The sequence below is a fragment of the Orycteropus afer genome, unplaced genomic scaffold (genome assembly GCF_000298275.1).
Source record: "Orycteropus afer afer isolate SDZICR_OR568_19922 unplaced genomic scaffold, OryAfe1.0 scaffold00217, whole genome shotgun sequence".
NCBI lineage: Eukaryota > Metazoa > Chordata > Mammalia > Tubulidentata > Orycteropodidae > Orycteropus > Orycteropus afer.
Window position 1 is genome coordinate 4,858,000 of NW_006921804.1, and position 16,616 is coordinate 4,874,615.

At 52.0% G+C, this 16,616-nt stretch overlaps 1 protein-coding gene across 1 annotated transcript; it reads right to left on the reverse strand.

Moving 5' to 3' along the window:
- Window positions 1–1,034: 1,034 nt before the first annotated feature.
- Window positions 1,035–15,564, reverse strand: NPR1 (natriuretic peptide receptor 1). Its single transcript, XM_007948570.2, has 22 exons — window positions 14,835–15,564; window positions 13,211–13,410; window positions 12,647–12,760; window positions 12,110–12,245; window positions 11,631–11,722; window positions 10,804–10,939; window positions 10,476–10,560; window positions 9,131–9,251; window positions 8,654–8,728; window positions 8,273–8,350; window positions 7,726–7,830; window positions 7,391–7,462; window positions 7,120–7,276; window positions 6,669–6,824; window positions 6,028–6,196; window positions 4,995–5,141; window positions 4,783–4,906; window positions 4,556–4,624; window positions 3,984–4,158; window positions 3,663–3,761; window positions 1,261–1,352; window positions 1,035–1,097 (listed from the first exon to the last, which is right to left on the reverse strand). Exons 1-22 carry the CDS (start codon window positions 15,562–15,564, stop codon window positions 1,035–1,037), a joined length of 3,195 nt encoding a protein of 1,064 aa, XP_007946761.1.
- Between the last annotated feature and the right edge of the window lie 1,052 nt (window positions 15,565–16,616).

Genomic DNA, 16,616 nt, shown 5'->3' on the forward strand with positions numbered 1-16,616 from the left:
TAAAAAGTTTCAGCACCATTGGATAATTCACAAGCTGTTACATACCCAAAAGAACCTCAAACTCACTGCCATTCCAACTCACAGTGATGCCTCCTTGGGTTTCTGAGGTGGTATCTCTATGGAAGTAGATTGCCCAGTCTTCCTTCAATGGAGTGGCTGGTGGGTTTGAACCACCAGTCTTCTGGTTAGCAGTCAAACACCTTAGGCCTATGTCACCAGAGCTCCCATATTATACCTATGGCAGACATTAATTATTGACTAAAACAGTCTTTACTGTTACAGGTAGTCTCAAAATTGAGGATGAGCTGCAGCCTTTTTCAGACACGGCATTCCCAGCTTAAGAAGCATATCTTATTTGAAATAAAGGGTGGAGAACATGGCTGTGTTTTCCATCAACCCTCTGCCCCTCAAGAAGAGACACTGGCACTGGAAGAAGGATTTTAATGGTCTCAGCTCACAGTAGAAGTGATGCATACAAGCCCTGCAGCCCCTCTGGATGCCCCTGTTCCCCTGTGTAATCCAGTTGATAGAGTGGTAGGAACAGGGGGTGTTAGTGGCCCGTGTGGACTTGGCCCAGAAGTGGACTTGGCCCAGAAGTGGACTCCTACTCCCACCACCCCATTCACCTATAGTTTCTTTTCATATTCCTACTAAGGTGGTTCTTCTTTCTGCCCATAAAAGTCACAGTGTATCAAGATTAAGGGAGGTACATAGAGACAGGGAGGAGGATCCAGAAATCCGCATCCCAGCCTGGCCTGGGTGGAAAGCAAGTGCGTGTGCTTACGTGTGTGCCACTGTGCGTGACTGTGTGCTTTGGTCCAGGTCTGTGAGCTCCAAGTTCTCCCCAACACCAGGCCTCTTTCAGAGATAATATCTGTTATCTCTACTGGGGTCAGCACACCTGAGCTGTTCAAACCATTTCTGTGATCCTTTGGCAATGGTAGAGCTGCTGTGGTCGAGGTTGAGGCCTGGCACCTCTCTGTCTCTTCTGGCACAGGGAAGGGGATGGTGTGGAGGGCTGGGGGAGAGGCTGATCAGCCCCGGGTGCTACTCCCTCGCTCCCCCAGGAGCCAGTATGTCTGAACCTTGCCTTTGCCCTGCAGGGAAAAAGAGGAGGAGGTTGAGGCAGGAAGTGGCATGACCGCATATGAAAGGCTGAGGGATAGGAGTGAGGTTGGCTGCTTGAGAAGGGGCCAGGGGAGGGTAACCCAGGAGCCTCTGGGACCCCCAGGGTGGTGAGGGCAAAGACTTCTTCTTGACCTTCATTTCTACATCCCCTCGAAGCTCCAGCTCAAAACCACCAAATTCCTCCAGGACAGCCTTGGTCTCAGAAGACAAGTGGATCTTCAGGGCTGGGGAGGATAAAGGAGAAGAAGGGAAGATGAGAGTTCCAAGGGGAGATGTGAATAGAGGAGACCAAGGACTGTGTATAGACATGCTCTCCCTACTTGCTTTTGGCCCAGGAATCTTCCTACTTCAGAGTCTGATTCAAGTCCCACCCTCTCAATGTGATATCACCTGATGGTCCTACCATCTTGGCCTCTCCCTTAGAACTGTTGAGCTGTGCTGTCCAAAATGGTAGCCACCAGTCATGTGTAGCCATTTAAATTTAAATTAAGTAAAGCTAAATACAATTAAAAATTTAGTTCCTCAGTTGCACTTGCCACATTTCAAGTGACCATTAACCACATGTCTAGTGGCCACCACACTGGATGGTACAGATAATGGAATGTTTTCATCACTGCAGTAAGTTCTATTGGATAGCACTGTTCTAGAGTGTTACCAGGCTCTAGAGAGATAGTAGGAGCTCTGGTAGCATAGTGCCTAAGGCACTTGACTGCTAACCAGAAGGCTGGAGGTTCAAACCCACCAGCCACTCCTCAGAAGGAAGGTTGGGAAATCTATCTACTTCAGTAGTGATACTGCCTTGGGAACCCAAGGAGGGGTCACTATGAGTCGGGGCTGACTCAATGGCACATAATAACAACAACAACAACAGAGAGACAGTATAGCACAGTGCTTAGGAATCCATCCTTTGAATTCTGAACTGCATCAGTATGAATCCCAGCTGTGACGCTTGCTGCAAAACCTTGGGTAAGGAATACAAACAATCTGTGCCTCACTTTCCTAATCTGTAAAAATGCTGGTAGTGACAATATACATCTCAAATCTTGTGGTGAAGATTGAATTTAATATTCATGAAATATTTCAATAGAATCTGACACATAGGAAGCACTATAATAGTGGTTGCTATCTGCATTATTCAATTCAACACACTCATTTTATGGGTAAGGAAATGAACTGAAGGGAAACTTGTGCTGTTGATTCTAACTCATGGCAACCCCATGTGTTAGAGTAGAACTGCTCCATAAGGTTTTCTTATCTGTAATCTTTATGGAAACAAATCTTCTATGGTGCTGCTGGGTGGGTTTGAACTATCAACCTTATGCACCACCCAGGGACTGGGAGAGATCTGCCCAAGCTGCTGAGGTCAATAATGGAGTGAGGCCCAGACCCAATGTATCTTAACTCCCAGCCAGTATTCCCCACAGTTCCCTCTAACCTCATGTCCCTACCACTCCTGGGACCTGCATTACAGCTGCCTTATTTTGCTGTTGAACTATTTCTGAGAATGCGCCCATGAGGACTGGGCTCCAGTGAGATACTCTCTCCTATACCCACAGCCCCAAACACAGTGTCAGGAAATATCTGCTGACCCAGACCCTTCTGGACTCCCTGGGATGACCCTTCTCTCACCGTGAAGCTGGAATGATGTCCACATGGACTCCCCAGCTACCTACGGGTCTGGGTCGTGTCTGTCACTCAGTGGTTACTCAATACATGTTTACTGAATTGAATTGTTTTGAATAGAGCAAGATAGAAGAGAAACAGGAGGCAAGACCAACGGAAGGGATGGGAGCAAGCATTTACTAGGTACCATCAGGTAGGCCAAGAGGCTGTGGTGGTGCAGTGGTTAAGGCATCTGGCTGCTAACCAAAAGGTCAGTGGTCTGAAACCATCAGGTGCTCCATAGGAAGATTTGGCAATCTGCTTCCATAAAGATTTCCAGCCTAGGAAACCCTCTGGGGCAGTTGTATTCTGTCCCACAGGGTTGCTGAGAGTTGAAATCCACTCTATGATAGTGGGTTTATTATGTGCCAGGGGTTGCACTGGGTTCTTTTCAACCCTGAGAAAGATCATCCCTGACAAATAAATAGCTGAGGCTCAAAAAGGTTGAATGACAATTGCATGCTAAGCGTTTTTTTTTTTTTTTTTTTAATGGTTATTTTATCCTAGTTTTATTCTAGATAAGGAAAACCCAGGTTCAGAGAGGTGTAGCAGATGGACACACAGCTAGCTGTAACTGGTAGAGTCAAGATTCCCACCCAAGTGGGCTGGCTGAAGCCCTCTTACCACACCAAGGGGGGAGCAGAGGGGCCCTGAAAGCGGGATTTCTGATGGGAATTGTTGAACGGTGGCCCGGGAATACTTTTTAATCATTTGGCAAGAGGAGGCAGCAGGGACCTGAGTTTCTGATTGGATTAAAGGTGAATCGCTCAGGCTGAACCGTTATGAAAAGATAAGAACGGCCAAGGCACAGGCTTTGTGGAATTTCCCTTGGTTCCCGGCCCTCTCCATCCCCCCAAGCAGGGACTCTGTACCTTCGCCGTTAGACTCCATTCGTGAGGCCGTGTTGACCGTGTCCCCAAAGAGACAGTAACGGGGCATCTTCAGCCCTACCACGCCAGCACACACGGGACCTGAGAAGAGGGAGCAGGGCTGATCAGCTGGGGTGGTAGAGGTGGGGCAGGATGGCAGTGGGAGCGGAGCACAAAGCGAGGCTCGGGCGCTCCAGCAGTGGCTGACAGCGGGAGCTGAAGCTAGTGGGAACCCAGCCGTGTGTGAGTGTGTGTTGTATGATGGGAGAGGGCCGGGGCTGGGCTGCGGCCTTTGGGATGCCCCCTCCCCTTCGGCTGACACACCTGTGTGGATGCCGATGCGCAAGCGCAACTGCTCTTGGGGCCGGTGGCGAATGCGGAACGAGCGGACCGCGTCCAGCAGCGCTAGAGCCATGCGGGCCACTTCGCGGGCGTGAAGCCGACCGTTCCGCACCGGGAGTCCAGACACCACCATGTAGGCGTCGCCGATCGTCTCCACCTGCGGGAACAGAGGTGCAGGACAGGTGGTTGTTGTTGTTATGTCCTGTGGAGTCGGACCCTACTCATAGCGAGCCTTCCTTGGGTTTCCGAGGCAGTATCGCTACGGAAGTAGATTGCCCAACCTTCCTTCTGTCAGGACAGGAGGGCTGGAATTTTCTGTTTCCTGTGCCGCCTGCCACTTCATGTGCACTGTCATTTTGTCCCCTATCAGCCTACCGCTGCCTTTGCCCCTCCCTCATCCCCAAACTTTCTTTGTGTGTTCTTGGAACGCCTTGTGTCTGTCACTATCTCTGCACTGTTCTTGGTGTCCTCTCCCAAGACATTCTGCCTGTCCCTCAACTTTCTGATCCTACCCGTGTCTGTCTGTTCCTTCCCATCCTTACTTCCACCCTCACCTTGTACACATCAAAGTTGTCTATGACGGCATCAAAGCAAGTGTACAGGTCATTGAGTAAGGTCACCACCTGGAAGAGAAGGGAAGCCAAGAGGGACGGCAAATAAGAGACCTCACCTGGGGTCAGGTGGGAAAAACGAACCCAAAGACAAGCCTGACAGGATAGAGAAGCTAAGCGGAGCTAACCTGCCTGTTCTGAGGCCTGGAGCTGAGGGGCCAGCTGCTTACCTGCATGGGTGTGCTCTCTGCTGACAGGGCTGTGAAGCCCACAATGTCACTGAAGTAGATGGTAACACTGTCAAAAGCCTCAGCCTGGACTGTCTCTCCACGCTTTAGCTGCTCAGCCACTGAGCTGAGGGGTCAGAGACAGTGCAGGGTCAAGAGATGCGGTGGGGCTGGGACAGGGGCTGCAGGAAGGCTCACCAGATGTGGGCACTCACTGAGGCAGAATCTGGTAGAGCAGGGCCTCGGCCTTGCGCTTCTCCTCCAGGTACGCCTGTGTACGTTCCTCCACCAGCTCCTCCAGGTTGTTGGCGTACTGCTCCATGCGGGACAGCAGGTTGTCCAGGATGTTGCTGCTGTTCTCTCTGAGGGTAGGGGTGGCAGTGAGGGGTGTGACCCAGGCTTAATGTCAGCCCACCCCAAGTACAGGGGGATTACGGTTGGGGGTACAGAGAATAGGAGTGGCAGGGGAAGAGGGTAGGAAGAAAATTCAATGTATTGCTGAGACCCCAGAGTCAGACATGAATTTCAGACATATCAAATACTTTGCTGTGGTTATGTGCCATTGAGTCGGACCCACCTCATAGCGGCCCCTCCTTGGGTTTCTGAGGCAGTATCACTACGGAAGTAGATTGCCCAGCCTTCCTTCTGAGGAGTAGCTGGTCGGTTTGAACCACCAGACTTCTGGTTACCAGTCAAGTACCTTGGGCATTATGCTATCAAAGCTCCAAATACTTTGCTAGTCTTTCTTAAACATGAGTGAGTTAGAAGGATGTAGAGGAGGCAGAAAGGGACAACGGTCAGTTGAGAACAGATGGTCTGAGAACACACAGGCTGCCAAGAGATGTGTTTGGGAGGAACTGGGCCCCCAATGGGCACATAGGGAAAGGGAGATTAAGAGGTGGAAGCTCCTGTGAAGGGCAGAGAGGCTGTAGGGGAGGAGGTGAGATCAGGGGTGTGAGGCCTGTTTACTCCACACACTACTGAAAGAACTAGGGGCCAGTGGAGAGGAATGGACAGTAAAGATGTGGGGTGGTGATGTTGGTGGCCAAAGGGGTATGAAAGGTAGGGGGCTATGGGTATAACTGAGTCATCCAGTATTTGTAAAGGGGAATTTGAGGCTGTGGTGTAGGCTATGCATGGGGGGGGGGGGCTGTAAGAAGGTTCATTCTGCCAGTGCAGGGAGAAGGGGTATATGGTGGCTGTGAGACTTGGGGGAGGCTGGGGAAATCCATAATGAATGCTAGCCACCTGTTAAACTTGCGCAGCATCAGACGGATCTGTTGGAAGGGCGGCCGCTCCTGTGGGTCTTCGGCCCAGCACCGTTGCATCAGCTGCCCCAACTCCTCTAGGTGACTCTGCAGGGCCAGGGAGGGCCGGAAGGGGGGCTGCTCACCCCGAGTCACACGCTCGATGATCTCTGTATTGGGGGGAAGGGGCTGAGAGGTGGGGTTGGCCAAGGGCTTATCGAGAGACTGAGAGCAACCAGTTGGGGCATGGTTTGGGAGCTGAGCAGAGAATTGGGCTAATAAATTCCTCAAGAGTCATTGGAAGCAATGGAACAAAGGATGGCAGCTGAGCCCCATTCCAGAGGGAAAGTCTGGGAGGTGTTTCCAGAAGGAATCCCTTGATGGCATAAATGGTTAAGTGCTCATCTACTAGTTGAAAGGTTGGTGGTTCAAACCCACCCAACAGCACCACTCAAGACAGGCCTGGAAATATGCTTCCAAAAGGATGCAGCCTTGAAAGCCCTATAGAGCAGTTCTACTCTGTACACATAGGGTCGCTATGAGTCAAAATCAACTTGATGACAACTAACAACAACAACTCTTTCTGGAACTGGGGTTAGTTGAAATTATGGCAGGGGTAAGGTGATGGCATGGTCCTCTCACCTTTGGGGCTGAGGTCCAAGCCTTCCACGTGGAAGACCCCACTCCTTAGGGCAATCTCCTGAAGGATGATCCCAAAGCTGTACACATCACCAGCCTGGGAGCCCCTAGCAGGGGGTGAAGCCATTCGAAGGAGCTCAGGAGCTGTCCACAACTTTTCTGCAGGTCAGAGGTTAGGAGTCACCTCTTGGGGAAGGGCCCCAGAGCTAAGGGATGAATGGAAAACAAGACCTAGAAAGGATGTGGCCAGAAATGATCTGAACATGTCACACTTAAAATGTTAGAGCTAACAGAGACCTGAGAGCCCACTTAGTCTGACATCCCTCTTTTTACAGATGACAGATTAAGCCTAGAGTCAGGGAATGAGTGCCCAAATCCATCAGATGCCAGGCCTCAGTCTCCCTATTGGGCAGCACTGGGGGCTGGTGTTTAGGGGTCGAGAGTTGGGGCTCACTGGCATAGAGGGTGTGTCCTTGCTCTGGCTCCGGGCCTCTGAAGCTCTCCAGCCCATAGTCGGTGATCTTGAGCACAAAGCGCCCATCTACCACACAGTTGGACGACTTGAGGTTCCCATGGGAGCAAATGGCCCCATTGTGTAGGAACAGCATACCCTGGGAAATTTGGAGAAGCAGAGGTCTTGGGCATGAGTGGGACTTACAACTGCAGCCAAAAGAGAAGTATGCCTGGCCCTTCCCCACACATCCAATGGGTTCTTCTGGGCCTACCTTGACGATGTCAGTGGTGAGAGAGTATCGGAACATCCAGTCCAGGGTGATGCTCTCATTCTCCAGAATGTCCTGCTGGGGCAGCAGGAGTCACACCTGCACCCTGCAGACCCCCCAGGGAGTGGGAGGATGGTGCAGGGGTCTTACTGATACAAACTAGCAGAATAGGACAGAACTTTGGATTGATTCTTGTGCCACCACCCTCCTCCCACTCCTCCTATCTTACCGATAAGTAAAAGTCAGAAGGAGGGAGAGACTTGCCTAGGGTCATACGGCCAGTCAGGGGCAGAATCAGGGCTAGAACCCAAGCTTCCTGACATCCCCCTTGTCCTCACCTGCAGACTTCCACGGGGACAGTACTCTGTGAGGATACAGATGTTGGGAGGGTCGGTACAGGCACCCACAAACCTGGTTAGGTGTTCATTCTGCACATCCCGCATCTGCAGATGGTAACCAGGATCAGGAGCCTGATAGGGATCTCACTCCTCACCAAGTTGCCCTCTATGCTCAGGGACACCCCCTACCCCCTTCTTAACATGCTATTCATTTTCTTCAGACTTGTTCCAGACCCTCCTTGGAGGTTCTCATATGTGTTCTTTAGTCTACCCTCCCCCAGAGTCTGCTCCCTACTCCCCTTCCTCTTAAACCCTCCACCCCTAGAGGCCCCTTCAAGGAACTTCCTCCAGGATATCTCCAGTAATCCCTTCTCCCATCTTGTGACACCTCCCCCCCTCTACTCCCATTCACAATATGCTAAGGCCCATATCAGGGACACAGCCTCAGCCCTTTCTTTGTGGTGTATCCATAACCAGTTCTGTGGCCAACCTCCCTTATGTTCCCAAGGAGCCTCCCCCAGGTTGCTGCCTCACTCCCCCACATTACATGCTTCAGTTCAAACAAGACGTTTCTTGTCAGCTCAATTCTTTTACGGTTCACACGTTTCACAGCCACAAGGTTGCCCTAGGCGAAGAATGGAGACTCTCACTGTGAGGAGCATGGTCTGGTGCCCTGGGAACTCGAGCTGTTCAGGACAGTTCACCCTACCCATGGGACCCTCACCTGCTCCCAACAGCCCACCCCTGAGGTCCCCAACAGCTTGGCTTTCTGGTGATTCCAGCACCCTCAACTACTCCAACAGCCCACCCTTAGGAATCTCATCTGCTCTGTAATAGTGTACTTCTGCCCCTGGAGACCTCCCCTAGCCCTCCAGCAAGCACATCCCAGCCCTAGTCCAGAGGATCTGTGATCTTTCCCCAGGCCAACCTTGTAATATGCTGTCTTGGCAAAGACTTGGAACTGCCCCTCTGTGGTTAGCAGGGAGCCGTAATTGGAGCCTCTCTGAAGAGAAGGAAACCAGGAGGGATGGTCAGCCTATGGGCCCCCACCATGGGCCCACTCTCCATTCAGGCTGCTTAAGCTCCCTCTTTACCACCCAGTTCTATCTTTGTGGCACCCTCCTTTGCATTCCACATCATGAAATCCTTTCCTTGTTTATTTATTTGTTTTCAATGTGTTTCCACATATATTATCTCCTTTGGCCTTTGAGGTTGAGACCCCTGTGAGAGAGGCTCTAAGGTTTAATCATCAGTCCTCTGAGGGAGTCTTGGAGAGGGAATGTGACTCACACAGCAAGTGAAGGCAGAGCTGGGACTAGAACCCCACTCTCTATCCTACCCAGCATGCATTGCCCCCTGTACCCAGCTCCTCCTCATGTTCTCCCCAACTCAGTCTTGTTCTTACCCCGCTCAGGGTCAGCCGGCTGCCTGCACTCCGCAGGTGCCGCTCAAGGCTGCTGGGTTGCACATCCTCCCAGTGTACCCGCCATAGCTCTGAGGCCAGCTCCTTCTCCAGCTGCAGCTTCCTGGGGACGTGAAGCCTGCATCTGAGCCCATATCTGAACCCCTGACACAGGACACAGGTGCTCTGCGGTCTTGCTTCAGAGCCCTGGTCAACCACTGCATGTTCTATTGCTTATGCTAAAAAAACTGATGTTATTAGTTGCCATGGAGTTGGTGACCTCATGTACAACAGAACGAAACACTGTCCATCCTGTTCCATCTTCATGATCATTGGCATGTTCAAGTCCGTTGTAGCAGCCACTGTGCATTTTGAGTGTCTTCCAACCTAGGGGGCTCATCTTCCAGCACTACATCAGACAATATTCTGCACTGGTCCATAGGGTTTTCACTGGCTAATTTTCAGAAGTAGATCTTTCTTAGTCTGTCTTAGTCTGGAAGCTCCATTGAAACCTGTCCACCATGAGTGAACCTGTTGGTACTTGAAATATCTGTGGCATAGTATCTAGCATCACAGTAACACACAAACCACTACAGTATGACAGACTAACAGGTGGTAGAAAGACTGATAAGAGGAATTATATCCTCTGGGCTGAGAATCAGGAGGTTTGGGTGAAGTTCTGCCTCACTGTGATGATGGAGTAGTCACTTCATTTCTCTGATTCTCAGTGTACTCATTTGGAAATTAGGGACCTCACTATATATTTCAAAGTATTATTTTAAGAATAAAAGAGAGAGTATGTGGAAGTGCCTGACACTTGTATATGCTTGACCAGCAATGATTTTCTTCCCTCCTTTTTGCTTCCCTTATGCCTCCCACTGAAACGCGGGACTGGGGCTCATTCATCTCTCTCTCCCCCCGTCACTCCAGGTTCATCTGGTATAGTCATCATCCCTGCTCAACTAATATGGTCCCAATCCCAAAGGCTTTGAACTATTGCTTCCCATCTGGCCTGTAGGAGTAGGGAGGGAAGATAAACCACCTCACAGGCAAGAATAAACCCTGCCACAATGCCACTCTCCCCACTCCTCTGCTGCTTCTTGGATACCCCCCAGACCTCTGCTGGACATGCCTATACCTGTCCCCTCTTTACTCCTGCCCTGTACCATTTCCTTCTTTCTTCCTGTGTCCTAAGGATTTTTAATCTCTTTTCTCCCTGCTTTCCCTCTGCCTTCCCCTGCTGTCTCTCCTTCCCCCCATCCCATTTCCCTCTAGGTCCCTGTCATTTCCTCTGCTACTGGTTCCCCAGGTCTCCCCAGCCTCACTTACCACCCCATCCCATACTTACCTGTATATGAAGAAAGAGACAATCAGAATGCTGAGCAGGGAGAGGCTGCCCACCAAAGCCAGTACCTCCAGGGTGGAGAAGTAGTCTGCAGGCAAGAGTCCAAGTTGCAGCAAGAGAGATTTTGGTTAGACAGTGGGAGAAAGAACCTTGTAATAGTCAATCAGTGAACTTGGATGATAGATGAAAAGCAGAAAAAGGCAGAAATCTCTTTCTCCAGAATGCCCTCAGGGTGGGGAAGAAGAGAGCTTGTTTGGCTCTCCTGGAGGTAGGTAGGGGGATGCAGCATCTCCAGATTGGAGGCCTAGAAAATAGGGGTAGGGGCAATCACCTTGGTTGCAGGCAGGGTCCTCATTGTCAAAGCCGCATTTTGGGATGTCAGGAGGAGGGTACCCCAGGGGCCAATTCAGTTTGCGCCCTGACATGGCCACCAGCTCTTGGGAAGTCCCATTGTAGTTCAGTACAACCTATAGGGGAGCAGGAGCGGTAGACGGGCAAGGGGCTAAGTGAGGCCTCCTGTCCAATGCCTCTGAATTACTCCATCTCTGTTTCAAAAGCCTCTATCTGGGCTGCCCACTATTTACCAAGCCCTACTATGACTGGACACAGAGAAAACTTAAACCCATGCCCCATGTTATTAAAGTATAAAAGCTTGAAAAGTACCCAAGGGCTTTATATATAAAACTCCACCTGTATACTCAAGGAGTTTATAATCTTCAGTTGAAGCATTCATAAAACAGAGAAAGACAGTACGAGAATACTGTCAATTCTCAGATCACATTCTCAGGCTTAATCCATGTTCCCTTCCTCCAGGAAGCCTTCCCTGGATGATGTGATGGTTGGTGCCTTCCTGTTCCTAACTGCACCTGTAGAGTCTGCCTGTCTCTGTTGGAAGGGGCTCCTCCCTACCTTAGGAGACAGGGAGCTTCCTGAGAGCAGGCCTATGTTTCTTTCTCAGACATGGCAGATCCTCAAGGGTAGAGCCTGTGAGTGCCTATCATTCTGGTTAGTACTCCAGCCTGGAGCTGCATCTCTTTTATTCAAAGATCTCCCTAAGTGACTTCAGAGTGAAAAGACACCCTGGTAGGGTTGTGGGAGGAGGTAGGAGGGCAAGATGCCATTCCGAGTAGGTACTACGTTCTGAGAGCACAAACTTACCCTGAACATGCCAGTCTCGGGATCCATATCCCACAGGGAGAAGTCAGTCTCCCGATCTCCATTGCTATCAATTTTCAGGTAGCCTGTCACACCTGGGGGCATGGGGGAAGATGGCTGTGTCTGGCACTGGGAGATTGGAAGAGGATGGGGGAAAAACAACACCCCCACATAACAGAGAGATTTCACTACTTAAAAGACCCACCACCTCGTCTCTCTATTCCCTCATCTTCTCTGTCTTGTCCTCCAAACATATATACATGTTGAATAATAATACAAGGGACAGATGTTTCAGCAGCAGGAAAGATTGAGGTTGGGTACTTAGGAAGATTTCTTGATGGGCTTAGCACAGACCTGGGAAGGAGGGCCTGAAGGAAGCCCTGGAGGTTCCTTATTCTATAGGAGAGGGGAAAAGACTGGTGTGGGTGCGTATGTGCTGCACTCCCCAAGGGGCCCAGTTCCAGCCACCTGCAGGCTCTGACCTTGGAAGCTGCGGTTCCACATTCTCTGAGTGATGCCTTCCCCATCAGTGACAGTCCCCCCGTGCGCCAGAGTCTCTGTTACTGCCTGGACATAGAGCAGGAGCCCATCATGGAAAGATGCTGGGATGATGTTCACCTGTAGGGTCCAACAGAGCTTGACTGGGGTCGGGGTATATGATGGGCATATAGCTGGGGCCAGGCACTGAGGCAGAGGGAATGGGAGGCACTGGGCATTTGGAAGGGGATGGGGGTAAAATAACACCCTCATATGAAAGAGATTTTACTTCTTATGATGTCTTCACTTCTAGGGAGGTCCCCATTTTACTGATGAAGACCAGAGTTTCATAGAGGTTAAACAACTTGCCAGTGTCCCCCTTCGTCATCAGGAGAGACACATGCGAACGATGGGAAGGGAGAGAAGGGGAGACTTGGGAATAGTGAGATAACAGAGAGGACAGGGTGGAGATTGGCAGAAGCCATGGAGTGGGGGCTGGAAGTCCATGCCAGGAGGGTCCCAGGGCAGGGACCCCCTCCTACCAAGCCATCTTCCATGGTGAAGTTAAACTGCTCATGAGCCAAGTGTTTGAGCTGCTTCAGAAATTCCAAGTACTCAGGATTATCCGGCTGTTTGTATGTAATGATCTTGACAGCCTGAGGAAGGGGTCAGTAGAGAGGCAAGAGCTGGGAGCAGACTCCAGTCCTCCTAGCATCCTGGGGTCCCAGCTTTCTGAGGGCCCACCTCCTAGAGTTGTATGTTTGCTTAGTTCAAGGTCAAACTAGCCCCTATGTTTTGTATGAGGTAGTACCTGCCCCACAGCAGAAGATCTGATGGGATGGCTTCTCTAAGTCCTATCCAGTCTTTAGGACTTTGATGTCCTTCCACCTCAAGTCCATTCTCCTCCTATCTTTTTAGCCTCCTGGTGCTCAACCTTGCCCCCACTTTAGCCATCTGTACCCTCCTCACTCTTAACCCCTGCTCTTCATCATGTAGATCCTTGTGAACATTAAGAACCTCTTGGAATCCTCTCAGACATGAAGGGACCCAGTGTTCATGTCACCAGTTCAGATCCCACAACCCGAGCCTCCAACCTGGGCACTTACCTGAAAGGCTTGACAGGCACTGACATCCTGACCATCCCCTCTCTCCCAGGGCCTGCAGGGAGCCGTGCTGTGTGCACCTTGCAGGCTTTGCCCAAAGAGGTCCAGGTGGAAGAAAACGTAGTCTTCCCCACTGAGGCCAGCTTCTAGGGCCGAGAGCATCATGGTTCTGAAGGTATCTGGGGAGCTGCAGATGTAGATAACTGGGGGAGAAGGGAAAGTCAGAGAGAGAGAAGCATAGATCCTGGGAGAGAGGGACAGGGAAGATACCAGGTTGGAAAGCTAAGACCCCCAGGAGAGGAAGCTCAGAGATGGAAGCAGGAGAGACATTGGGAACAGACTCCCTGTGGTTTTTAAGTGGTAACTCCTTGCTCAGTCCACGCTGTGGCAGGAGAAAAGTGAAGGGTGGAAAGAAGATGTGGAGAGGTGGAAGGGTGAAAAGATCAGAGTGTGAGGGAAAGGTGGGAATAGTGGAGCTGCAGATGGGAAAGGTGGGGCTACGAGAGGTGAGAGAGGGACAAGATGAGCCAGATGGAGAGGGCACTAGGAGAGAAGATCGTGTGGGGGAGCAATGGCAGGAGGGAATGAAAGAAGGGAAAAGGCTATTAAGGGACAGAAAATAGGGGAGAAAAAAGGCATGGGAACTAAGCCAGGGACCTAGATGCCAGGGTGACACAGAGCATATTTCCTTCTATTGACTCAGCTACCACATAAAGATTGGTGATTTGAACTCACCCAGTGGTGGCACTGAAGAAAAGCCTGATAATCTGCTTCTGTAAAAGATTACCACCTGCTCCTCACTATTCCACGGATTATGTTCTGAAAACCAGGGTGTTGTGTGAAAATTGGTATTATGCAAAAATGGAGGATGACCACATCGGATCACAAAATGGAGGATGACTTCATCATCAAATAACTGCCAAACCACCGAGAATCATGGCCCAGCTATGCTGACACATAACCTTAACCATCACAGCCAGCATTGCTCTCGCCTCACATCTCTGCTTTGGTTACTGCCAGACCTATGTAGTTAACTAAATAGTTGGGTAGTAGATTTTTTTTTTTTTTTAAGTGCCTAAGGCACTTGACTGCTAACAGGAAGGCTGGTGGTTCAAACACACCAGCCACTCCTCGGAGGAAAGGTTGAGCAATCTACTTAGTGATATGGCCTCGGAAACCCAAGAAGGGGGCACTATGAGTCAGGGCTAACTCCAGGGCACATAACATAACATAACTATGGTCTTAAATGCAAAAGGTGGATAAGGAGACAGTTGATAAGTAAGGGGTTGCTGTTGTTATTGTTATGTTTTTAGGGAGCTACCAAAGCTCCCTAAGTAAGGGGTAGGTGGATGTCAAGGAAAACCCTGTGGAGCTCAGTTCTACACTGTAACACGTGGGGTCGCCGTGAATCAGAATTGATTCGACAGCAATGGGTTAACTGCAGAAGAGCCAGATGGGATACAAGTGGGGGAGATGGAGGAGTCTAAGAAGTGAGAGGAGAGAAGGGTCGAGGGAGCCTGGGACAAGAATGAAGAGCCACTAGGTGAGAAGAGAAACCCTAAGCCTCCATGGGCTTAAAAAGAAGGTCTGGAAGCAAACCACCGGGCGCTGTATGCCTGCCACTCACCTCTGCCCTTGCGCCTCACAGTTCGCAGCAGGGCTGCGTAGTGGTGGCGGTCGCCCTCGGAGAACTCCAGATGGTCCACTGTGATATTGAGGCGGTTGCGGACCCGCATGTACAGCCCCTCCACGACGAAAAAGCAGGGTTGGTCGTCGCCCGGCCGGTAGGCGTACAGCACGAGCGCCTGGCGTTCCCAGCCCAGCCGTCGGTGCAGCGCCGCGACAAAGTCGCCCAGCTTGGCGTGGCTGGGTCCCGCGCGGGTTGTCAGCGCGAACTCGTCCTTGGCCCCGAAGCCCAGCGCAGCTGCGCCGGCGGTCAGCAGCGGCACCCGCCAGTGCGCTGTGAAGCGTCCCACCGGGGCGGCCGAGTACACGCAGCCCGGGCCCAGGAACACCGCGGGGTTGTGCTCCCACTTCAGGTCCACCGCGGCCAGGGGCGCGGCGGTGTCCGAGCAGGCGCCCAGCTCATTTTCACTGCTGCCCAGCACCGTGCGGACCGTCCAACCCGCCAGCAAGTCAGGCTGCGCCTTTACCCGAGTTAGGGCCAGCTCCACCGCCGGCCCCACGCGTGCCCACGACCACGGGTACGAGGTATTGGCCAGCGGCAGCACCACGGCCACCGTCAGGTTGCCAGCGTAGGTACCCCTGAGCAGCAGCAGTGTCGGCAGGAGCAGAAGGAGGCGCAGATTGGCGCCCATCGGGCGTCCGGGGCCGGGCATGGCCTCAGCGGGCACCATCGCGGGCGAGCGCTCCGACCACCATGGCCTCTTTGGTCCACTCCGGCTCAGCGGCCAGTCCCGGCACTTGGCTCGCCCCTGCAGGAGGGAGGAGGAGCAGGGCGGGGGCGCTCACCCCGAGGCACGCTGCTGTCTCTGGCTGCGACGGTCGGGGCCGGGAGAGTGAGGGTCGTGCTGGGGACGGTCGTGTACCGGGCTGGGAGCACCACTGACGGGCAAGCGGAGGGCGCTGCAGAGCAGGTGGCGGGGGATCCAGAGGTCCCAAGCCAGGAGAATCTGAGTGAGTGTGTGTGTGTGCGTGTGCGTGTGTGTGTGTGTGTGTGTGAGAGAGAGAGAGAGAGAGAGAGAGAGAGAGAGGAAAAGAGAGAGAGAGAGCGCGCACTGGGGAGGCTTGGAGAGAGCGCGAGGGAGGGAAGGAGCAGGAGAGTGAGCTTTTGAATGCGTGCGTGATGCCTGCGCCAGGGACTGTGCCAGAAGGGGCGTCCGGCAGGCCCAAGTCTCTAGCTGTCCGGGGGGGACAGAGGAGAACTAGCTCCAAACCCTTCCTCCCGGCCGCTTCCCCTCCCAGACTTGGTGGCAGAAGAGCCAATCCTGGATCTTTAACTCCTTCCTCGCCGCTGCGAAGTCTCTGGCTAACCTCCCACCCCACCTCCAGGCCTGCGAGCTTTTTCCTTAGAACCTCTTTCCTCATCTAGGCAGCCCATCGTTTTCCTCCTCGGAGATGGGCGCCCGCAGAAGGGGCTTCCCTCGCGAGGATGGTATGGGAGACTGAATTGGGTGTATGTGGGAGAAACCACGGCCCTTGCGCCCCACTTTGTCTTTCCCCGCCCACCTGGCTCCTTCTGGAGAAGAGGGAATGATGCTCTACTTTGGGATATTGGCAGAAGAATGTGTGAGTGTGTGGATGTGTGTGTTTGGGGGTGGGGCGAAAGGGTGATGGTATTCTGGAAAACGTGTTAAAGTAGAAGGCGGGCCAGAGTCCCGTCTGTTTATGAGTTTCTTCTCCTTTACCACCCCTCCAGCTTGAGTGGATTGCAAAATCATCGGAGAAA

What these genes read in the sequence shown, in the direction of transcription:
- NPR1 (XM_007948570.2), bottom strand. Translation starts at nt 15,564, where the DNA reads ATGGTGCCCGCTGAGGCCATGCCCGGCCCCGGACGCCCGATGGGCGCC. An exon ending in GTCCCCGTGGAAGTCTGCAG is followed by an intron (nt 7,463 to 7,725) that starts GTGAGGACAAGG and finishes CTGCCCCAGCAG; the next exon opens with GACATTCTGGAGAATGAGAG. An exon ending in GCGCATCGGCATCCACACAG is followed by an intron (nt 3,762 to 3,983) that starts GTGTGTCAGCCG and finishes CCCTCTTCTCAG; the next exon opens with GTCCCGTGTGTGCTGGCGTG.